We start from the raw sequence: 25,641 nt of genomic DNA on the forward strand, positions 1-25,641 counted from the left end.
GAGTTAAAATGGGCTTCCTTTCTCCTTGCTCAATGAGAGGGCCTCCATCTCTTGTTCATCCCTTGAGTGAGCTGCCATGAGCAGGGCTCTGGGAGTCATATGAGTCCGCCAGAGGGGGGTGCCACAGGAGGGTATTTCCTTGGCCCAGGGAAGGCTCTGTGTCTCCTGCAGGAGACAGACATCCTGCATGGGCTCAGCTGGCCTCGCACCCTCATCTCTAAGATGGCAACATCAAGTATAAATATAAACTCATGATGAATTTCACTTCCATGGAGGTAATTCATCACAAGGTCTTTATTATAGGAACTGGGTTGGTTGGTATGTCCTTTGCTATCACCATTTTATTAGAAGGCTTGAGTGATGAACTTGCCTCTGTGGATGTTGATGAAAGCAAACTACAAGGTGAGACCATGGATCTTAAACGGATCTTAAACGTGGCAGTCCTTTCATGAAAATGCCAAAATTGTTTCCAGCAAAGATTACCTTGTTACTGCAAGCTCCAATTTAGGGATTATCACAGTAGGTGCACCCAGGAAAAAGTTTACCGGCCACGTCAGATGTACAGATATATGTCTTAGCTCACACACAACAGCTGAACACCAACACCCGCCATTTGCAAAATACTTGGAAAGAGGGAGTTGGGAGAAAAAGAAGTATTTTTATTTGCTTCAGTTCTAAGGATAGATAAAGGAAATGCCCTTTCCTTACTAGGGGGAATTTCATAGAAGTAGGATTTGAATTGAGCTTCCCAAACAAAGTGTGACAATTTAATAAGACAGAGCTTTCTCGGCCCGGTAGAGAGCACAGATGGAAGTTCAAAAGCTGCTGGTAAAGGACGATGATGGCAACACTGGGAGTACGTGTCTGAATCACTGGTTTTGGAAACCTATACCCCTGCGTACATTTTCATGTCTTCATTTTAGTTTTCTTTGAACATTTTAAACACCTCTTCTCCCACATATCCTCTCACACTTCTCCTACGCACTCCCAATCCTCTGTCTCTCCCACATACGTAGCCAAAAAAAAAAAGTAAACGAAATCTCTCTCTCTCGTACTAATTTCCTTTAATCTTTTGTTCAGTAATATGTCACAGTCAGAACAAGTTTCAGCTCATTAGCTGACATTCTTATGTCATTCCCTTGAAATAGTCAAAGATTTGCTCTTTTCCTTAACAGCCAACAATAAGTACAGATTTTAATGTCTCTTACCCTGTTGCCTGAGGCTGAAATTTCCACAACATCAAACTCATATTTGAGCCTTCTGGGAAAAAGAACCAGGCAGATTTATTTTACCATTTCTTCCTTAATCTAAAAAGCAAATTACATAAATTTTACCCATTAAACCTTTTTAAACCAGGAAATAATCCCCCAAAAGCAATTTTTAAATTTTATATGCCATTGATATTAATAAGTATAAAATTGAAATTTGCTTTTAGTAGTATCATCCACTAGTAGTATTAAGTTGAACCATGCAAAACTGTCACTTTTGTAGGTCAAGTCAAATACTGGCAATTTTGTATGGTTCAGGCTAATATTCAAACTAGTATGGATTTGTATCTGTGTAGTACCCATAGAATCCCCACAGATGAGTCAGTCCTTCATCTTTTGGGTAGAGATGATAGCCATCGATGGTGGCACATTAGGAGTCTTCAGAGGGTTCAGGCCAAAAAAAAACTATCTGTATCGGTTTACTTGTTTGAAAAGGATATTGAAACAGGAATGTTTCCTAACTTCCTATATTCAAAGCAACAGCCACTATCATTGGGTAGTTTTTGTACACATCATCTTATCTTATTCAGTCCCCAATATAACTATGCAACTCTTTGAGAGTAGATATTCTTATCATTATTTCATAGGTGTCAAAATATAGTCTCAGAGCAGGTAACTTGCTCAGAATCACACATGGATATAAGGCAGTGCCAAAATTCCAAACTTGAACCTTCTGGACAAAACCCACACTTTCCCTTCTATCACACTGCCCTCATTGATTTTTTTAAATTAATTTATTTATTTTAGAGAGAGTGTCTGTGTGCACAAGCGGGTAGAGGGACAGAGGGAGAGGGAGAAAGAATCTAAAGCAGACTCCCCACTGAGCACAGTGCCCAGATGCTGGGCTGGATCTCATGACCCTGACCTCATGACCTGAGGCAAAATCAAGAGTCAGATGCTCAACTGACTGGCCACCCAGGTGCCCCTGCCCTCATTGATTTAAAGAAAGAGAGAGAGAGAAAGAGAGAGAGGTAAACAGTTCTCCAAAATGAAATACTGATTGTCATGAGCATTTAATAATATAGATAAATGTTAAGTTTCTTGCACAGAACCTTTGACTTTCTACAATTAACAATCTTTAAGATAAAATCCTATAAAATAGGAAGATCCTCATTTAGAGCCCTGAGCTTAAGAGGTTGTCTCTAAATAATGTTGGCATCCTCGAGACATGTCATAGGACCCTAACCATAGTAAGTCCCAAATAAATGCTTCTAGAATGAATGTTTGAATGAGTAAATAAATGAATGACTTTTATAATAGAGGGAGGCAGAATAGGTACATAGCTCTTTGAAGAATCAAATATCTTACGGTATATACATATTTGTAAATCACATGGTTGAATCACAGAATCATAACTCTGATTGGAACCTCACAGACTCCTTTGCACAATGTTTGTGTGTTTAATAAATGAAGGAACGGAAGTACAACATTGCAAAGCTAATTGGTGACAGAATTCTATCCACTGAGCATTCTGGAAAATATACCAGTCTCTGGACTTTACCCCCTATTGGGACATAAAAGCACTTATCTAAAATAGGGAATTATCCTCCCGTATTTATATTTTGACACATAGAATAAATACATATATGTATATATGAAAGACAAGTACACATACATAAATAAGGGGCAGAACAGCTTGCTTTCTTTAAGGAAATAATAAAGTTGGGGCACCTGGGTGGCTCAGTTGGTGAAGTGTCTGCCTTCGGCTCAGGTCATGATCCCGGGGTCCTGGGATTGAGCCCCATGTTGGACCCACTCAGTGGGGAGTTTGTTTCTCCCTCTGCCACTTCTGCTTGAGCTCTGTCTCTCAAATAAATAAAATATTTTTTAAAAAGGAAATAATAAAGTTAATTGTTTTTATTGCATACATGTAATTGATAAAGATCAATATTAGCCAGCAATATCATGCCTGTAAGTCAAATCCAAGTTTTTTTCTTTGAGAACCCTGCCTATTTACCGATCCTTGGATGTATTCATACTCTAGAAAGGAAACTTACATGGCCAGACACCCATCAGCCAGCTTTAACAAAGAAAAAAAAGGTAAATTTTCATAGATACAACAGATACTTTAATATACGTTATTCTAAAAAAACACAATGTACAATTATACATACCTTTCTTAGTGATTTATGATTTTTACCCTCATTTATTTTATCTTCTATTCATTGAGAAAGCCACACCTTTTTCTGGTTTACCTGACTTTCTCATGATCCCTGGCTTTGAAGAGAGGTAATATTTAGAAGGGATGTATTGTCTGTAAATGGGTGGTAGGCATGTGTAATCCCCTATTGTCATCTAATGGTCATGGTTTTCAATTAGTCCTTTCACAAGTTTCCAGTGTGACTTTTCCCCTAAGTGCTTCTTCAGCCCCATATTTTGTATCTGAGGTACATATTAAAATTACATCAACACAATGATGTTTTCATGCTTTTAAGAGGAAATGATTTTTTGGTGAAGGATGAATAAGAAATAGAGGTTACCAGGGAGGGGATGTGAGCCTTGAGCTGTGCCCATACCCAAAACCCAAAGTTAAGCTGCTGTTAACTGGCTGATGCTAGGTAAGGACCTAGGGGTAGATGGGGAGGCAACCTTGGAATTTAGAATATTCAGCTTTTAATAGCAATGTTAAGAAGGAGGGCAAACATTCTATGAGTTTCTTGATATGTGGCAGCTCTCTACATTAGACAGGTCAAGTGGGTTTTTTAAAAAATGTGTTACAGCAGCTCCAGGGCCCTATAAATCACAGGAAGCTTCCCTAGAAGCCCGATGTAGAAAAACCCTAACTTAAGGTTTGTCCTTCACTGAGAGCCACAGAGCATTAAATATAAACAAGACAGTCTGAGGTAGCACTTGAAAATGCAAGCAGAGATCATTTTATTTCAGTCTGAGAGCAAGGTCCTCTGGTTTGCCTATATTTGACAGCCACCCCAATGTTTTAGTCGTATTAATGGTAGAATAGGAAAACTTTTTAATTTTCTATTATGTAATTATAGGGCTCTCACAGGAAGTCAGTTTGGGCTTCAAATGGAGAATAAAATTCTGCTTAGGTGGTAAACACAGTAAGTCGTAGGCTGTCCTCTCAAAAGAGCAGGAGAAATCAACCAGAGGAGAGAAAAGACGATGTAGCAAGAAAGTGGAGGCAGATGGGTCAGACGGAGGGGGTAGGAGAAAGGCGAGAGAGATCAGCGGCAGGAGGAGGGAGTAGAGACAGCCGCAGAGGAAAGGTAAGGAAGGGGAAGCGAAGGGAATGTTGTCACAGATGCAGATGCAGAGATCAACAGAGGATCAAAGAGGTGAGACTCTCAGGGGATGGCGGGAGGAAAAGACGGAGGAGGTAGAGTGGGAAACTGGGTCCGAGAATCAAGGGACCCTACCCTTGCAGGACAGTGTATGTGGTAACTTTTCCAGGCAGCTAGACGTTTGGCAAAAGAAGAAACAAAACAATAGGAAGCTGCATGTGACGCTAGATTGTGAAGGGAAAAGATACTGGAAGGAGATTTTAAAGAATCTGCAATTACGAGTCTGGGTTCCACGGAACTCCCAGCAACTAGAACAGCAGGGGCTTGCGGTGTGCGTTTCATTCTGGCGCTAGCAACTGTTGGTGATGTGGACGGAGTCTGAGCTCCCGGTCCTGGTCTCAGGCAGCCTCCAGGGCCGCTCCTCTTTCTGGGTAGACTACTGCCCCTGCACTTACTAATTTAATGCTGGCCCATCTCACAAGATGTGGCAAGCCTGTGTCTGGTCAGCGCCTGCAGCCAGCCTTTCCCATGGCTGGCCCCAGCATAGGGGGAAGTACAGTTAAGTTCAAGGAGTGAGCTGGGTGGGGAGGCACTGAACTTGGCCACAGGAACATAAAAGGGTTTGACAGTGATTCAGATGCTCTGAGGGATTGTGGAGCTCTCCATAGTGCCCAAAGTGTCTGAGCTGCTGGAGAGAGCTGACCCCTGCACTAGGATGAGGATGATGATGGGGGGGAGGGGGCGCTAAAGAGAGCAGCCCTGAGAAACAACACACCCAGAAGGGGCTGTTTATGGAGATGGAAAGACAAAGCAGCCCGCAGTGATGGCAGGCACTGGCAGGAGCTAAGGCTGCTGTTAGAAGTCATCCTTTTGTGACATCTTGTGAAGGGATGTATGTGTGTGGGGGGGTGTCGATTCAGCAGCACCCCGGCATTGGTGGCTGTCAGAGGAGTGTCACCTGCAGAGCTGAGGCTGGAGGCAGCCAGGATGGCAGAAGAGGACAGCGTAAGTGTTGAGGAGAAAGGACATAGTCTGTATCACACACAGCAGAGCTCTAACCCACCTCTGCTGGTTGGGAAGCTTTTAATCTCTCTGTGCCTCAATTTCCTCCTTTTAAAAGCTGGCCTCAGAAAAGTTATTGGAAGGATTAGCATTAACGAGCTAATGTACCGAGCAGGGTACCTCTTGCCCAGTATTTGGTTACTAGTATTATCCTATCAGCAACTTCCTTGCTCCCAGTTAAATTTCTGGTCACAGTTTGAAGAAAGCCAATTTCACTGGATTTCTTCCCTCTTTGTTCCTCTCTCTTTTCTTTCCTATTCTCCTCAATTTTTTCCCATCCTTCCCATTACTTACTGAGCATTTTCTTTGTGCTAGGAACCGAACCTTGGCAGTGGAATCTGATTTCTTGATGTTTTTTCTCTAAGGGAGAGTGGCTTTTTGGCTTTGTTCACATCCAGAGCTCTGGCAACTAACCATGGAAACTCACTTGCTGGGGAGCTGTTTTCTGTGGGGAGCAACATTCTGTGTGCTAAATTGGGAGGCCTGGAAGGAGGGAATTGGTTAGTAATTAGAAAAATTTAAACGACTGAAAATACCTCTCTGACTGTGTAAATGGAAAATTTTCTGATGTTTACAATATTCACTTGGGACTGATGGTGAAAGACTGCACACAACCTCGGCTGCTTTTACAAAGTCCTAATACGTGCTTGAGAGAACAAAGGAAGTGATGATGGAGAGGTAATTCCAAAGGATGCCGTTCTTTCTCATTCTTTTGATTTTATGGAGTTTGTCATTTCAGAAGAGTTTTGAACTCTCTCTTGCTTCTTCTGGTTCTCCCAGTGACCAGAAAGAAACTTTTCATAAAATCATTGACTTTTAGAGTTAAGGCTCTATGTTGTGAGATCCACTTCCCAGAAGAGTCCACATTCACGACAGCAGCTCCAGCATAGAAAACCCTCCATCCTTAAAGAAAACTGCCTCCTTGTCATCATTCTGCACACCCCCTCCAGTAGCTCCCCTGTCTCTACTTTCTAGTGTGTCTCCTTTTCCTTATTAGCCAATGGAATTGGCCACCAAATTCTTGGTGAGCTGGTTAATGATGCTTCTTTAGAGGAACAGAAGTCTTTGTGAACCTTAAGACCTCTCCAGAGTAGAGGAAGAGATTCATGAGGCACATGTAATTGTCATCAGCCTAAACAATAATTTAAGAGGAAGGAAGTTTGTGCCATATCCTGGGAATACAAGAGAAGTAAAATATTGGCTGGGACTCCCCTCATAGGGCTTACAGGCTAGTTGCTGACACTGATTCATAAAAAAGTAATTTAAATGGAAAAAGAAAGCAAATTACATAACACTGTGTTGTGTGATCTATTTCTAAAAACAGTAACTACATAGGAAGGTAAATATATGTATTTTTTGCACTATATACTTTCAGTCACTGACATGTGTCAGGTACTATTCTAGATATCAGAACTATAGCAGGGGGTATTATTCATACATGTGTGGGGGAAAATATACAGAAGTTATATATTCAATTTATCATCAGTGGTTGCCTGAAAGTTAGAGTAGAAAAAAGATATTTAATTTCCTTGCTGTTCTTCTGCATTATTTTAATTATTTAAAATGAACTTGAATGTTATACCTTAAAAAAACAATAAAGCACTATAAGGGACAAAAATCCATGTAATGCTGCCAGGTTGTGAGGCTAATGGCTGAGTGAATGGTACAGACCATTAATAGGAGGCCTGGGAAGGTAGAATTTGATGTGGACATGAAGGAAGATCCGGGCTTCAGGTAACCCTAGGGAACAGGAAGCAGGACAGGGAGGAAAGGCCCACAGGGAATGGCACTGAGATAGGGATGTGCAGGAAGCTTCTGGTTGCAGCAGACAGTTTGCTTGGGACAGGAGGAATGTCATAATATAGGGAAGCAAACACTAGCATTCTCATCTGGCCTCTGCCATGAATACAGAGTGGCCTTGCAAGTGACTTCATTTCCTGGGCCTCAGTCTCCTTACCTGTGAAATGGGAGGATTGACAAGATCAACTCTCATCAGAGTTGTTTGTTGTCCTAAGAGAGTAGAGAGAGAAATAGTAAGATAGAAAATTTTCACATAACCTACAAACATGGAGGAACATGTGTAAAATGGGAAAAGCAGTATGTAGAGAAAAGTAGACTGTCCATGATATACAAGATGGCTGTCAAGGTAGTAGGAGTAGAAAAACAGAAGGAGTAAGGGAGGGAGGGAGAGAAACACACACAGAGTTTAGAGGAAGGTTTGCAGGTCAGTTGGAAATCTGCACAGGGGCACCTGGGTGGCCCAGTCAGTTGGGCGTCTGACTCTCGTTAGGCTCAGGTCCTGGTGGGATCATGAGATCGAGCCCCACATTGGGCGCCGTGCTCAGCCTGGAGTCTGGTTCTTCTTCTTTTTCCCCTCCCCACTCTCTAAAATAAGGTGAATAAATTTTAAATTAAAAAAAAAGTCTACTGTACAGTAATGGATTGTATCTTGATAAATAAAAACAAACACATGAGTCCATAATGATACTGAGAGAGAGAGAATAAAAGGCAAGTTCTTTTGCACAGAAGAATACCAGCTAATGATTCTAGCAGAAATAGAGACGTAGGGGAGCCTGGGTGGTTCAGTCAGATGACTCGTCTCCCCGTAATCTCAAGGTCCTGGGATCAAGCCCCCTCGCCCCCCAGCCATCGGTCTCCTTGCTGAGCAGGGAGTCTGCTTCTCCCTCTTCTTCCCCCTGCTCCTGTTCTCTCTCCTGCTCATGCTCTCTCGCACGTGCTCTCTCTCTCTCCCCTCAAATAATAAATAAATAAAATGTAAAAAAAAATAGAGAAGTACAAAATCACCAATTTACAACCCTAAGTAAAATAATTGTTTTAGGCAAGCATAGTCAATAGATACTAAAAAATATTGAGATGAAAGTTTATTGGGAAGAAGGATAGTCATATGATCTCAAAAAATTACCCCACAGATTTGTTATTTACGAGGATGTCATTCTGAAGGTGCCTTTAGAATGGAGAGATCTGGTGGTCCTTAACCAAGTGACCAAACTTAGTATCACCAACAGTGAGACAACCTCACATTAATAGTCTTCCTAATGTGATACAGTAAGAAGGACACAATGTTACTCACTAGATTTTGCTAAAAATGTTTGACCTGATTCTGATAAGGGAGAAACAATTAGACAAAACCAGAACATAGAGCAGTCTGTAAGTATCTAGCTTGAAGTCTTAGCAAGAAAAAAAGAAAAGAAACTCAATAAAAGAAAAAAGAAGGTAGTTTTTTAGGTTAATAGTGAATAAACCTTGATTCAACCAAACACAAGAATAAACCTTGATTCAATCTGGATTGAAGAAAAAAAAATCTATAGAAGACATTTTGAGGGCAACTCAGAAAATTTGAATAGGTATAGTATATTGGATGGTATAAAATTGCTGCTACGTTTTTTGATTTAATAATGATACTGTGGGTGTATTTTTTCTGAGGAGATGACTTGCTGGTATTTTAGGTTTGGAAGGGGCATGATGTCTGTCACATATTTAGAGGGTTCCAAAAGAACAAGTGCGTGTGTTTATGTGTGTGTCTCTTCTGAAAGAGAAAGAGGGGCAGAGAAAGGGAGCTAGAGGTAGAGAGAATAAATGTGCCAAAATATTAACAACTGTTGGATCTTGATGAAAATTTCTGGATTTTTATGTACAGTTCTTCAAATCTCTCTGTAGTTTGAAATTTTTCAAAATAAATAGTTGGGAGGGGGTCTATTGCAAGAGTCTAGATCGAGACTTAGGGCTAGGGTAGTAAATTAAAAAAAAAAAGAAAAGTAAAAGATATTTTGAAGGGACAATGGATGAATAAATATCATTTCTCAGCAATAGTGGTAAGTACAATTTGATTTTCAGCATTCATGCCTGTTCAGATCTCTTCCCCTTCATCTGACACTGAAACAATCAGAAAGAGGATTCGGGAGTCCTTGACACAGTTTGCCTGAACTCAGAAGACCTGTTTCCTGGGAGCTTTTAGGCAGTGAGATGATAACCTTATTTTTAGGTAAGGAATAAGTAGGAGAGTTTGCTATGATGTAATTATGAACAACAGTCAGATGCCAAGATACACATAAACCCAAAGACAAAAGACTGTCATTGTCGTGAGGGACGGTAGTGAAACAAGCATCAGATGGGTCCTGCACACAGTGGCCAGAGTTTGAGTTTTTCATTCATGGTTTTTGACCAAGATAATTCCATTAGCACCTTATTCCTACTGAAGCCTTTCAAGTGCTTTAGAAATGGGCTATTTGACAGGTATGACAGGTTCTTTTCTTTGTTTAAAATTGATTTTAATGCTTATAATTAAGGTCATCCATGCAGGTGGGGGTGGGGGGAAGGAACCAAGAACCTCTTTCACCTGCACTATCATCGCATTAAGGCTCATTTGGAATTAGCAGATTTATGTGACCCAGTGTTTCTTACTGCAGGTGCTACTGCATTTTTGGAAGGACTGTTTTTCCCTGTGCCACACGTTACAGAACATTTAACATACCTGGGCCTTGCACAGCTAATGCCGAAGCTCACCCCAGACTCCGACATTTTAAGAAGAGTATCCCCCTCCATGTCTCTATTCCCAGTCGAGAACAAGAACTCCCGTTGGATTGTAAGCCCCTGAGGGCAGGGCCGTTGCCTTCTTCCCCAGTGCGTCCCCAGCACGTAGTACGGGGATGGCCCTAAAGAAGACGCTCTGGAACAGTCTGTTCAGGAGCTTTATGTAATATGAGGGTATCTGATTACAACTCTCACTTCTTCTGTGGACACCACTGTGTTTTTAATGTGCTGTGGCAGCCCTTTCTGGTTTTTACTGTCAAAGCAACACAAACCTCAAATTCAGTTGTTAAAACTTTTCTTATATAACTTTCAAAATTGTTGTATGACAATACATGTTCACTTAAGAATTATTCAGGTGCTGCTAAAGGCTATAAAATGAAATGTAACCCCTTCTCTCCTCTTCAGCATTACCCGCCCAACCACCACGGCCTCACGACCACAGCCTTCTGCAACCTCTCCTAGGGTTTGGTTGTGGAGCCTTTCAGGCATTTTCTGTAAGATCATATATCCTTTTTTCTCTTTCTTTTCTTTTCTTTCTTTTCTTTCTTTCTTTCTTTCTTTCTTTCTTTCTTTCCTTCCTTCCTTCTTCCTTTCTCTTTTAGTAAGCAGGGTTATCTATATACATATACTTTTTTTTTTTAAAGATTTTATTCATTTATTCGACAGAGATAGAGACAGCCAGTGAGAGAGGGAACACAAGCAGGGGGAGTGGGAGAGGAAGNCTCTTTTCTTTCTTTTCTTTCTTTTCTTTCTTTCTTTCTTTCTTTCTTTCTTTCTTTCTTTCTCTCTTTCTTTCTTTCCTTCCTTCCTTCCTTCTTCCTTTCTCTTTTAGTAAGCAGGGTTATCTATATATATACACTTTTTAACTGGTTCTTTGATTTAGCAATATATCACAGCTATTTGTTGGTATGAGAATTTTAAGCATTGCTTATATATACACTTTTTAACTGGTTCTTTGATTTAGCAATATATCACAGCTATTTGTTGGTATGAGAATTTTAAGCATTGCTTTTAATGGCTACATCATATTCCATAATTATTTAATCAATTTCCTATTGATGGTGTTTTTAACAGTAGATTAAATTTAGTGATAGTTTAATATCAGAAACCTAGAAACTGCAGAAAACTAAGTTAAAAAAAAATAACTGAGCATTTGCTGTCAGTCCACTGATTTTAAAAGGGAGAACATGCCGAGCAAACTCAGAAGGTTGCTTTTATTACCACCAACCATCAAGGAAAGTCCTCAGCTTCAAATCTGACACTAACTTAAGGGAATCCACTGACTTGGAAGCACACACATCCCAGAAGAGAGGGCTTAGAGGGTGAGATACAAAGCACATCTCCGAGGGCAGGAGTTTATCCTCACGCCCCAGAGTTTTACCTTTTGCCAGAGCAGTTTGTGGGCTTGGGTGATATGCAAGTGAGTGATTCCTTAGCAGCCATGTTTTCAAAGGCGTTGAGAGAGACATGGGATGGGAGCTTCAAGGATACTTCTGCCATGATATCTACAGCTTTCTGTGGCTCTGAGAGACACTCGTATCGACAGACACCCATGCCCATAGTGCAGTACGGCAGACAGAAGGCTGGAATGAAGAGAGTGGTCTGGCGTGGCTTGTATGGGTCACTGTTTTCCTGTTCATGTGTTCACTCCCAAAGTGTATCTTCAAGGAGGTTCCAGAGCCATTCTGCTATTACCTATGTCCTCATTGGTGATAGAGCCCCAAAAGGCCAGGGAGTTTGAAAAGAGTCAAGGTGCAAGTCCAACTTGAGACTAAAACCAAGTATGTATGAAGGACCAGCAAGAGTGCCTAGGAGGACAAGAAGCTACATCTCCACACGAGGGGCCCACATCTGACCGAGCATCTGTCGTCAAAGAGCTTTTAAAAAATAAAGGTTCTTGGGCCCCGCCCTCAAAGATTCTGATTCAGTGAGTCCAGTTTAATCAACCATTCTCCCCCTAGAGGACAAATTCCTTCTGAAAAGGACTCTGATCAGTACCTGGCTCATAATAAGTATGTAATAAATGGTAGTCAGATTTTAATGATTTAAATAAAATGATGTGATCTAGTAGTTGTAATCATTTATTAATTCAAGGAGTGTCATGAACTATCTGCATAGTGTTGCAGGCCTTAGAAGTATAGAGACAGGGGCGTGGGTGGCTCAGTCGGTTAAGCATCTGCCTTCAGCTCAGGTCATGATCCCAGAGATCCAGACCCGCCTAAGGCTCCCTGCTTAGTGGGAAACCTGCTTCTCCCTCTCCCTCTGCCTGCCACTCCCCTACTTGCGTTTTCAATCTCTCTCTCTCTCTCTCTCTTTCTGTGAAATAAATAAAAAAAATATTAAAAAAAAAAGAAGAAAGAAACAGTATGGAGGCAAAAGAGACAAAGTCCCTATTCACAGGAAGCTTTTCTTGGGGTAGGTGGGATAATAACACAATATCAGGTAGACCTAAGTTCCAGAAGAAATTGAAAAAGGACGTTAAAGATAGGCTGCCAGGCTACTTAAAAAGGGGGTAGCCAGTAAAGAGCTTTCTGAGGAATTAGCCTATAAGCTGAGACTTTTAAAAATAAGGGATCAAATGTGAGAATTGCTAAGGAAGAACGCTACAATCAGAAAGACAGCTGTCACGCGTGACCCAAGGGGAAGGAAAATTGGATTTAGGTGAAGCAGATCTAAGGCCCTTGTGCCTGTGAAATAGTGAGGGAGGCAGAGAGTGAAAGGGGATGGAATCGGAAAGATGGGTCAAGATCAAGGCAAGGTACAAGATAAAGTCAATGTAAAAAAAAAATTAGCAGGAGGGAGGCATGGTCTGATATATATACATTTTGAAAAGATCCCAATGGCTGTTGGGCCGAAAAGGATAGAGGGAATGTGGGGGGGCCAGCATGAGAGCAGAGAGCCCAGTCAGGGGGCTAGTGCAGAATCCCTGCGAAAAGCAGTGGCTTTGCCAAGGGGAATGGGGGGAGTTGGAAAAAAGTAGACTTGCAATATGGCTTGAAGCTAGAGTAAATAGACATGCTGATGGATTGCACGGGGAAGTGGGAAAGAAAGAGAAGTAAGGTTGGCAGGTACGTTCTTGGTTAAGTGGTTTGAGTGGTGGATGGTTGTATTATTCATTTGCTGAAAGTGGCAAAATTGCCCAGACACCAGTTCAGGAGAAAATTAAGACTTTGATTAGTTTGAAAAATCTTAGACATCCAGCTGGAGATGTCAAGTAAGCACATAGACATGCAAGTCTAGAGTTAAGAATCAGAGCCAGAGATACGAGTGTCATCTTGTATTTGTATAATATGTTAAAAGGTTCAACTATTTTTGCTTACATAGTCTTGCAATATATTCTTGTTACTCAAAACACATGAATCCTATGTTATTTACTGTGTTTTAGCCTATACTTAATTGGGTTTGGAAAATTATATACTATATATAAGATTTTATATATATAAATATATAATATAAATATATAAATATTATAAATTCTATATATAAATATATAAGTATATAATAAAATTATATAAACATAATATAGATATATAATAAAATTATATATATATGAAAATATTTGGATTATTTTCAGTTAAAGACTTCAAAATGATCAGCCCTCTATAAATGGCCTGGTAAACCAAAATGTTCTTTTTTTTTTAATACGTGTTTATTTTTTGCATCAGCAAGCCAAATTTAACAGGGATGTTAAGGGGTACCTGGTGGTTCAGTCAGTTAAGCGTCTGCCTTCTGTGCAGGTCATGATCCCAGGGTCCTAGAATCAAGCCCCATATCAGGCTCCTTGCTCAGCGGGGAGTCTGCTTCTCCCTCTCCCTCTGCTGCTCCCCCTGCTTGTGCTTTCTCTGTCTCTCAGATAAATAAATAAAATCTTTAAAAAATTAAAAAAAATAAAAGGGATGTTAATTATAACTGCCAAGCCATGTAAATATCCAATACCAGTTTTTCAGTTTCCTGTGCTCTATGTGGATTCTGGCCTGGAGCTCTCACGCAGCTACTGTCAGAAATGTTATCACTCTGCACCAAGCACAACAGCCTCCAGGAGGAGAAAGGAGCTTAATTAGAAATTTCCACTTCAAACACAATTTATAGTTCATTCACTCTGAGATGGGCTCAAGGCTGTCTGGAAAGTTATCACTAAATGAACTGTTGTTTTTCTCACGTTGTCAACAAAAAACATATTGGCCATGGAATATATTTGTTTACGAAGCACTGGAGGGGGAACCTCAGTGATTTAGTATGAGGCTTTCTTTCTAGGTGAAGAAAGTGAGACCCAGAGAGGGAAACAGACTTCCCAAAGTGAAATAAGCTAACAGCAGGCTGGTTCTGAAACTCAGGACTCCTCAGTCCTAGGACTGTGCTTTCCAGAGTGCCATCCTCCCTCTTTCAGTCCCTCTGACCCTAGTACTTCTCCTTGTCCTGCTGAGTCTTTACGGAGACAATTTTATACTAGCCAAGTCGTGTGTGTCAGGGGAGGGGTCAATAATAGCTCATAATTATATGTCCTTATTATGTAGCAGGCACTGTTGTAAACTAATCTAACCTTTGTACAGCAGGCCTCTTTTACATCTGGGGCTAATCAGATCAGGGTACTGGCCTTAGGAATCCCAAAACTAAATTGATTATTAATGCAACTCTTTCTTTAAGCTTTCCCTAAGCTCCAAGAGACACAGCAAGCTCAACATGTTCAAAACAAAATGCATTATCCTCCTGTCCAAACCCACTTTCTACCCTGCATTCCCATTCTAATGGTATCATCACTTCCCTGATCACCTTTCTCAGCTCCCATTTCCAGTCAACATTATTATAAATAGTATTTAAACTCTGTTTAGTCCCCAGATGTATTTGAGAATAGCTATCGAGAACCTCCCTCTATGTCCTCTCTCAAGTCTATGCCCCGTTTCCCATAGTTCCATTCTCAGTTTTCTAATTCAGGCTTTCATCATCAACCATTTGTAATATTGCAACAGTCTCCCATCTGATTATCCTATTTTTCGTCCCTTAGTCCTTCAACTCCAACTCTTCACTCTTGGCGTAGTTATCCTAGCCCAAACACGAGTCAGGTTGTGTTAAATGCCTCTGTATCCCCCCTTCCCCACCATCACTTACTGACAAAACTTTTTAACATGGCATTCAAGCTCCACTTCTGTTGGCACAGTGTTTTTTTCTCTCTCTCCACGCTCTGTGTGAGCCATTCTAGCCTGCTCACAATCCAAGATTAAATGGGATATTTATAGTTTCCTTGCTTCCCTCACAAGTATGTGATAAGGATCAGTTAATACATGGGAAGCTTTTATTATATTTGTTTATGTCCCACCTTATTTAGTAGGAACTATGAGGTGGGAAAACAATTTCCTACTGACTGTAAAACGCTTTTGGGATGTTATTTTCAAGCCATGGAAACCATCAAATTTTGAATTACAGGGGCCCTAGAGACAGTGGGGCCTAGAACATTCCACTTCCCACAGCAGCTCAGTGGCTGGCCTGAGTAAGTTAGTGACAGCGTTAGCAACTGATCGCAAATTTCCACCTCACTACATCACATCACTCTAGGAAAATGAAAATAGATTTCTTCCCTCTTGAGAAAAGTTGGAGCCTTCTACATTCATTTAATTCATCTGCTCATCTTATTATCCCTAGTCTCTCCGAATAAAGTAGAAATAGTTTAGATTCTGCCCCAATTTCTTCCCTGCAGCCCCCTGCCACATACCAACTAGACCCCCACCTATGAAATAATGTGCTTGAAACAGTCCCCTGTGTTCTGTACAGACTAGTTTTAATTGAAATCTGGTGCCAATTATCTCCCCCTTTCCCACTGGGTCATTCCTTTGCATTTTTTCATGACAATTCAGTTAAATTTGTAGTTTTTAACTACTCTTATTCCAGGACAGTCTCGCACTAAATCTATTCTTTGATTTCATCATTGCCAATAAAAGCCATTTTAAAATCCTGGTTTGTAGATAATAGATATGCTCTAATAGGAATAGCAACCATTGGTGACCTACTCAGTGGGTGAAGTGTTACGTTAAGTACTTTATTATGTTCTCTAATCATCCTGACAACCAGCCAGCAAAATAAGCATTAATATCTTTGTTGCATATGGAGAAACTAAAGCTCAAAGGGGTTAGGTAACTTACCCAAGGTCCTGGAGTTAAGAAGGGGCAGGACCAAGATTTGAATCCTAGCCCTCCAACTCTAAACCAGTGTTCTTCCCATGACAGTTTTCATAGCAGGAATGACCTGAGCTGGGGTGGAAAACCAAAGCAGCCACAAGGAGTGATGCTGCCCTCTGAGAAGCATTTCCAAAGGGATCCATTCATCACCAGAGGCTCTTAACAGGGCTGGCAGCAGCACCTTCCTCTTGCATTTTCTCTAGCTGTGAGCTCTCCTAGGGTTCAGGAGTGATGGTAGCATAATATTTCTCAATTCTCAGCTGAGAAATGGTTGCCCATTGCATCAAAATAAACTCCAATTTTGCTAATATGGCTTTTCATATCCTGCGCTGCCTGGTCTTTGAGAAGCATTAATATGTCATAGTTAGGAATGCTTAGGAATTTGACTATCAAGCTTTATTAACAATTTCAAGGATAAGAATGATCATGAGGCACAAGCAAAGCAAAGAGAGGTTCAGATTGCCTGAGTTTAAGTCCTGGTTTTGCCATTTATTACTAGTAGACCCTTAGGCAATCTATTTAATGACTGTGCCTCAATTTCCTCCTCTGTAAAATGGGCATTATTATGTGTTCTTACTTCGTAGAACTATTATGAGGGTTAAGGGAATTGATAACAGGCAATAATTAGAACAGTGCTTGCCACAGAGTAACTGCTCTGTGCTTGTCAGCTCTCACCACCGCCACTACCGTCATCATCGTCATCATCACCTTCATTTCCCCCTCGTCATCTCTCACCTCTTTCCCACTCCTTTCTCCCCTCCCTGCCATTTGCCGACAACTACTTCCTTTTCTTCAGATGTATCAAGCCCTGTCCTACCTCTAGACTTTCACGTGTCCCTCCCTCTCTGCTTGGAATACTCGTGCTACTCCTCTACCACAGCTCTCCATGAGCATTCCCATCCATCTGTACCTGGATAACTCATTCATATGTTGTTTCTGATCTCGCTTTCTCCAGAAAACCATCTCATACCTCCTCCTACCTTCAGTAGGGGCCCTTCCTTCCCTCCCAGAACTTTCTGACCTTTTCCTGTCTTAGTGTTTACCACCTGCTGCTTAATTGTGTGTTCAGTTGTCAGTGTCCTCTGTCAAGCAGTGAATTGCTTAATAATAGCTGTATGTCACTCAAGGTCACTTCCTCTCTTGAATTGGAAGAGGAAATAACTAAAATGGTTAGTTTTTAAAAACCAAATTTGTCAGCTCTGTGCTGTAGGTGCAACTTTTAGCTGTAGATGGGTACACATTCAAGGATAATAGCCATAAGTAAGCATCCCTGTTGCCATACTTCACCTCACAAGCATTCAACTGAGTCTCTGATCAGTTATTAAATAAAATCAAGATTCTAGAAATAACACTCACAGGAGCCATCCCAAAATGGAATGGAAAGACTAGGGGAGGAAAGAGTTCCCTGTCACTAGAGGTATGTAAGCAGAGGCAAGTGATCATTTGATAAGATTGATGTGGAGAGATGAGGAAGGAAGTGAGGTCATTTAACTTCGAAATGAGAAAATTGTCTTCAAATGTTAGAGAATCATATAAAAGAAGAAATAATAAGAAAGAAGAAATGTTCTGTGAGCCCCTAGAAGGAAGAGTTAGAACCGAGAGGTGGAAAGTACCAGGAAGATAATTTAGATTCAACACAAAGAACTTTTTTTTTTTTTAATCATGAGAGCTGACCCCAAGTGAAATTTCTCTGAAAGACAGTGAGTTCATCAAAGTAAAGCCAGTGCCACATCAAGCTTAGATAATCGTTTGCCTGGAATAACATAATCTGAATATATTTTCCACCCATTCACTTTCTTCTTCATTCACTTACCTCTTTAGTGATCTCGTACCTACTATTTGCCAGGCACTATGCCAGGGACACAAGTGCCAGCAAGATGAGCTCCCGCCTTCAGGAGTTCACAAGTAAGCACATTCCATAGTGCTTTGACTGAATCTTTGACTGGGAGAAGTTTTCCATGTGAAAAACGGATGAAAAATTATGTTCTAGCTAGGGAAAATAGCATGTGCAAAGATGCAGAAATGCCTAAATTAGAGAAATAAAAAGGTCAACATGATGGCAGACAAGGATATAAGAATATGTAAGGTGGCTGAATCATACATGCATACATGCATACGAATGGGCTCTCCCCAATTCTGAAATGTTCTGATTTTGATATCATCCATTTTTTTTTAGATTTTATTTATTTATTTGAGAGAGAAAGAGAAAGGGAGAAAGTACGAGCAAGGGAGCAGGGGGAGGAGCAGAGGGAGAAGCAGGCTCTCTGCTGAGCAGGGAGCCCAGTGAAAGGCTCCATCCCAGGACCCCAGGATCATGAACAGAGCCGAAAGCAGATGCTTAACCGACTGAGCCACCCAGACACCCTTTGATATCATCCTTTCTATAATACTAAAAACTCAATAAATATTACTGGAAAACATAGAGTCATTTACTCAGATAACCCCTGGAGCCCCAAGCCAGGGGCCCTCGTGGTTGAAGTAGCCAACATAATACTCATCTTTTAAAAACAAACAGAAAAAGGGTTGACTCTGGACATGACATACTATTCACCTTCACATTAGCATCTGAATAAAACCTACAACTACTTGAATCAACTAGAAGTGCTTAAATTTCTATTGATTACCAACCTGGTTGCGAAAAGGATGTCATAACAAACAAAGTTTAGGTTTTTTTTTTCTATGATCCAGTGACAGTTGTATACATAAACAGCACTAGATGGAATTTTTCTAGCCTGCCCAAACACTTTCGCTTCAGCCTGGCATGATCAAATCATTATAAACTGGGTCATGATGTTTAAACCAGGTTGCTTGGGGCCATGGTAGAGCTGACCAGAGTGCCACACCCAACTCTGTTCTGTCCATCTCAGTGAGCTTGAAAGGCAAGCTTCAGAACTGGAATGTTATAAGCATAGACCCTCAGAATTGACTAGAATATTAAAGGAAGAGCAGTAGGAATTAGAATGAAGAGCTCAGGAGTTTTCATTAGGCTGTTTTAAATCCTTAACGTCTTCCAACTGTTTGACCTTGAACAGGTTAGTGATTCTCTCTGAGCTCAGTTTTCCTTTTTGTAAAGTCAGAAAAATAATCCCAGCCTCCTAAAGATTATGAAATAATGTATAAATATCTAAGTATAATAATATAATAAGTATATAAGTATAATAACTCCCTGATATATAATATATATAATAAGTATATGAGCATGCTTGAGGCTCAATGAATGTTAACTGGTTATACTTGTCAAACTCAAGAACAGTGACCTCCAATCTCCCAGTTCAAAGTAGAAAACCAGAAATGATAAATATAAGAGGCTCTATCACGCTTGGTATTTTATTTTAATTTTTTAAAGATTTTATTTATTTGAGAGAGAGAGCACACAAGCAGGGGCAGAGGGAGAGGGAGAAGCAGCTTCCCCACTGCACAAGGAGCCCAAAGTGGGGCTCAATCCCAGGACGCTGGAATCATGACAGAGCCTAAGGCAGGCGCTTAACCAACTGAGCCACCCAGGTGCCCCACACTTGGGGCACTTTATTTTAAAATGTCATATCAGGGGCACCTGGGTGGAACAGTTAAGTGTCCAACTCTTGGCTTCAGCTCAGATTGTGATCTCATGATCATGGGACTGAGCCCGACCTCAGATTCCATGCTCAGCCTGGAGTCTGCTTACGACTGTCTCTCCCTCTCTGGGGTGTCTGGGTGGCTCAGTCAGTTAGGCATTTAACTCTTGGTTTCTGCTCAGGTCATGATTTCAGAGTCATGGGATTAGGCCTCCCATCAGGCTCTGTGCTCAGGGAACTCTGCTTGAGAGTCTCTCTCTCCCTCTCCCTCTGCCGCTCGCTCCACTCATGCTCTCTCTCTCTCTCTCTCTCTCTCAAATAAATAAATCTTCTAAAAAATTGTTTTTTAAAAAATAAAATGTCCTATCAATGATGTAAACTGTTTTTGAATGCATCTAAAAATGTTATTTGAAGAAAGATTACTGATAAAAACTCAAGACCTCAGGGAGGGAAATAAGAGTCAAAGTGACCTTGAAAAATACAACTGGAAGAGAGCATGTTTCCTGGAGGAAAATCAACAGGTACCTGGGCAGTGTGGTATTCTTCAGGATAACAGCCAGATTTGGTTATTACTGGCCCGGTAGAAAATGAACACACACCCATAATAGGGCACATCTGCTACAGTGGGAAGAAGCCTGGGCTAGATGAGAGAAGCCTGGGGCTGGTCCAACCCTATGCCTACTCCGATATGACTTTGGGCATGTCCCTTCTACTATGGGAATGACTTTAATGTTCTAATGTATAAGTGCTGGATGAACAAGTTTCTAAGGCATTTAGTACTTCATAGCAGTCCCCTCAGGTCGTGATCTCACAGTAGTGGGATCGAGCCCCGCATTGGGCTTCACACTCAGTGAGGAGTCAGCTTGGGACTCTCTCTCTCCCTGTCCCTCAGTCCCTCCTCTCCAGACACTCTCTCTCTTTCTCTCTCTCAAAGATAAATAAATCTTAAAAAAAAGAAAAAAAAACTATACAAATAGAAAATATGTGAAATAAGGAAACTGCCATTTTATGCAAAAAGAAATGTAAATAACCAGCAAACATAAAAAAGATGCATAACTTCATAATTGTAGAAAGGCAAAATTTAAAAATAAAATTATCTATGTATCAGAATGGCAAAGGTCAAATATTGAACTATATGCAGTTTCTACAAGACTGTGAGGAAAGTCAGTCATATTTTATTTATAGGGGTATGAATTTTTAGAGATAACTTGGCAATAGCATCAAAATTTAACACTCATACCCTTTATTCAACAACTTGTTGTTACATGTTATTTATTGTAGCTTTGTTTATAATAGCAAAATACTGAAACAACCTAAGGGTCCATCAAACCTGCACTGGTAAAATAAATTTATATTGAATAATAGAATGCTTCACAGCTATCAAAATGGATGAGACAATGTGTAGGAATATGTGAATGAAGAAAGTTCTTTAAGATATATTAGTAAGTGGAAAGAATAGAGGTATAAAACTATGTGTAAAATATCTTATTTGCATAAAATTTTAAAATTGTAACTTGATAAACCTATATTCATAAAAATAATCGGTAGTATATGCAAAAAGCCATCAAAATGGTTATCCTTAAATAATAAGAGTTGGGGGGACCATTTTATTTTTACGCCTTTCATATTTTGCTTTAATTTTCATATACTTACATTATGTACATATGTTAGTTTTATTTTTTTTTATATCAATACATTATTTGAGCAGGAAGATTCTGGCCTTTTTCTTTTTGCTTTCTCCTTTATTAGTTTGTTTGCTTAATGAATAAATAATCATGTTAAAAATACACAAGGGAAATTTAAAAGAAACAAATAATGCCTGTGACTTAGAAAGTATCTTTCCAAGGAATTTACCTTCAGAAACACCTTCCTAAGTTTTCATAGTAGCAAAAATCTGGACACAATCTTACAATTTAAAATGCTGGGATCCTTTTGAAAAAAATACTGGTCCATCCATATTGTGGATTACTAGACTCTTGTTAAAAAGATAAAATGGTATGAGCTGATATGGAAGTTGTCCAAGATATATTGTTAAATGAAAAGCAAAACAAACAAGTTATAGAATTATATATATATGATCTGATCCTACTCACTTAACTAAAAATGTGATGATATATTAAAATATATAAAGAAACAAAGTTGTGTGCGTGCACACACATATAGTAGATTTCTAAAAAGTATGCACAGGAAACTGCTAACATTGGTTAACTCTGGGAGTGAAGATGGTGAGATTTTTTTACTTTTCCTTAGGTACCTTTATGAAACATTAGAATTCATTGACCATGATCATATATTATTTTTTTAACAAGAAGTTAACCCTAATGTTTGACAAGAGATTATTTGGTCCGCAAGGTTTGTGCATTCAGCTTCCTGTAGGCAAGAGCCTACATCTTATTACTTTTCCTGTCTCTTCCGGCTGTCTGAGTCATATTCTGACTCATCTGTACCTAGACAGTCTCTGAAATGACTGTCATCTACTAACAAGGAAATCCGAATTCCATAGTTCAAAGGGGCTTTGGACCCAAAGAGTCTCACAATCGCTTCCTTCCAAGGCCGAAGAGGATTGAGTCTCAGGAGGTGAAAGGAGAGTCGCTTAGCTGGTGAGTCGCACAGTCAGGCCACACCCAGCTCCCTGGACTTCTCGATGTTACCATGTCCTCCATGCTCTCAGTAAGGAGCTCACCAGAGTAGAAAGCCAGGGAAGAGGCATGGACAATTATAAAAGTGGATAAGGAGACTTTCACAAAGCTATTATGAGAGGACTAGGATGCGGAACTAAAGATTACAGATACTCCAGGCCCGACAGGGAGACAGAAGCAACTCACCATCGACCACCCAGTATCATTGTCGAAGAGGATAGATGAGAGACAAAGTAAGATTTTGTATTTTACATGCAACTGGTAAGGGTTTTTTTTATTATTATTATTTTTCATGGATGGTAACCAACTTCTCTGTAAATAAAAGGAAGCAGAACTGTGGCATCAACTGCAAAAAACCAGCTCTATGTAGGTTAGAAAACTAGACTTACTGTGTGTTCAGTGGACGCAGAGAAGCTTCCTAGGGGCCTGCCTGGTTCACCTTTGTTCTCCACCCAAAGTCCCTCTCCTGGGGCACGAACAGAGCGCTGACGTTGGAAAGCACTCAGTAATTATATTATGTTGACTTAGACTGAATTGATTTGAGAAAGATTTTAGCTTTTACTTCTCATTAAATTTGACTTCAGAATGATTTTTCCCTCTCGGCAGAGTTTTGTGCTTGTTTTTTAGATGTTCTGTTTCTCTTTTGGCATCGACCCCAAAATGGGAGTTAACAACAGCAACATAGACTCTAGGCATCTTTATTTCATTTTGTCAGAATTCATTCTGGAGTTGTACATGAGAAATGGGGCAGTCAAGTTTATTTTGGAACAAGGCTCAGGGCTGTCTAACCAAGCTCGGGATGACAGGACCAGGCATATGACCAAAAAGAGGGATTTGGCAGGTAGCCAGCCCCATTTCATACAGTCTGCCCAGAACCTCATCTGAATATATTAATCTGTCAGCACATACTCGTCTATGTACTTTACATGTGTCTCTCCCTATTATCCTGTTTTTCCTCTAATTTTGAAGTCTCATATCCACCCCAGAAATCTAGGAAACTCACAGAGGCATATTAAATGCACACACTAAAATTCTTGTAGACATGCATAGACAAAGTTTCAACCCAGACATGCCATAAACGCCACAAGATGAAATTTCATGTCTCTGCTAACTAAAAGTGGTCAAGAGCCTGAAACTTGCTAAGTAGCGCTCAAATGCCTTGGTAGAACAGGAGAGGTTTTGAGGCAGGTGACATAATCTTAGACAGCTTCTCAGTGGAGAAACATTCTTCTTCTATCAGAGTAATCTGCCTTATGAAATACTAGAATGCTCTGGTTTCCTCTTCCAGGTGAATGGCATTGACCTCCGTGGAGCATCTCATGAACAGGCTGCGGCTGCGTTGAAGGGGGCGGGACAGACGGTGACCATCATAGCACAATACCAACCTGAAGGTCAGTGAGAACCCAAACTCATAATGTTCCCATTTGTTTCCTTGTGAATACATACCCACATTTCTGATTACCCGTATTAACCAGTCTCCACCAACAAGGTTTTTTTTAAACTTAGCTATCCTGAAAAATGGGAGCTCCACATCCAAAGAGCATGAGGCTTTGTTACTCCTAATCTTCCAAAGAAAACATCAGTTAGAAATTCCTATTTGAAATACGAATTCGAAAACAAAAACAAAAACAAAAAAACCTAGCATTGGCTTTATTATTTATGTTCTTATCTGGTACAGGCTTTTGGTCAGCAATGGATACTATAAAAAGAATTAAGGTGGACTAAGAATTAAATTGACATGAGACAGATGAACAGAAGAAAATCAAATTTAATGGCATACGTTTGGGGAATCCTCATAGACAGGCAAAAAAAGGTATATATGTCATCCTGAGCTAAGAACTGGGCAGGGGTCTGAGACTTCAGAGGAAAGGAGTCCACTTCACAGGGGCCATAAGAAGAACAGATGTCGGTAATTAGATATTTGCCCTGCCATACAAATGGGTCACTTGGATAAAATTGATCTCTGCAAATAACCCTTGTTCTGGGAAAGACCCCCAACTGAGATCCTTCTGTGTATTTATGGGAGGGGCAGAAGTTTCTCTTGAGCCTGCAGGGTCTCAGTTGCCTTCGGGTCAAAATCCGCAGGCCAAAGTGGGGGAGGCTGGTTGGCCTGAATCCCTTCAGAAGCAAGGAGAGAAACAGACCATGAGCAGTGGACCATATTCTCTCTTTATGGCATGAACTCTTACTAACACTAACATGGTTTTTAGTTGTCCTTGATGTGGGTTTTTATTTGTTTTGTTTTGCTTTTTCTGCTGTAGTATCACTTGTTCGTAATACACTACTGTAAACCCTGAAACTTGGTGAGATGTCGTAAATAGGATTAGCTGACTGACACTTGAGATACCCTAAAGTTCATTAGCCATACCCTGTTCTTTGGTTTGTTTCTGCATCTGTTTCTAGGATCAGAATGAGGCTCAGGGAGACAACCCGGATGTTACCTATTGTGTGGTTGATTTTTCAGCAAATTTGTATGTAGTTACTCCTTTTGTTAATGAAATGCAGTTAAGCACCCACAGTGGGCTAGACTTTTTACAAAAAAAGCAGAGGGGTGTGGTTTCTGTCTTTAAGAAATGTAGCTGATTATCCTTGGTCCACATGGCTAGCAAACAGGACTATTAAATAGATAAACAAACATGAAAAGTATAAGTTGCCATTAAGGGAGAACCTTTTTGTGTGGGGGTATAAAGATCTTCTTTGACCTATTAAAATGATTCTTTCTCAATGTCAGTTGGTCTGTTGTTCTTTGGAAGACTGAGGTTTGTGTCTTGCCTGTGATGTCTTAGATTTTACCATAATGGTGGCCAACCGCATATTTCACGTGAAAATAAAACATTCTGCCATGTGTGTTTTGGAATGTTACATTTATTTTGCTTGACTTTAGAATTAGAATTTGCAATTAAGTTATTTTAAAAAATTGTATTAAATGTTTTCTCCTATTGTCCTCGCCCAGATATGGCCATAGAGCGGGAAAGGGGATTTGTGGTTGTAAAAGATGGATGATGACAGCACCAGGAGAAAATGTTCACCCAGTTTTGAAAGTCTTTCTACTTCCTAAAAATTAGTAGACATGTCTTCTAATAGGAATAAATTGGCTCCAGAAGGATCCATTGTAAAACAGAAAATAAAAACATTTGGGTTAGCATAATCTGAGGCAT

General features: G+C 40.2%; 1 protein-coding gene across 18 annotated transcripts in view; it reads left to right on the forward strand.

The window, feature by feature from the left end:
- The window catches only part of DLG2 (discs large MAGUK scaffold protein 2), a 1,964,683-nt gene that overhangs the window by 1,648,055 nt on the left and 290,987 nt on the right, over positions 1-25,641 (forward strand). For all 18 annotated transcript variants that reach the window (XM_034666214.1, XM_034666215.1, XM_034666218.1 and 15 more), the window contains one exon: positions 23,772-23,874. In XM_034666214.1, coding sequence (XP_034522105.1) covers positions 23,772-23,874 — 103 coding nt within the window. The remainder of the gene's footprint in view (positions 1-23,771; positions 23,875-25,641) is intronic.

Source organism: Ailuropoda melanoleuca, chromosome 8 (genome assembly GCF_002007445.2).
Source record: "Ailuropoda melanoleuca isolate Jingjing chromosome 8, ASM200744v2, whole genome shotgun sequence".
NCBI lineage: Eukaryota > Metazoa > Chordata > Mammalia > Carnivora > Ursidae > Ailuropoda > Ailuropoda melanoleuca.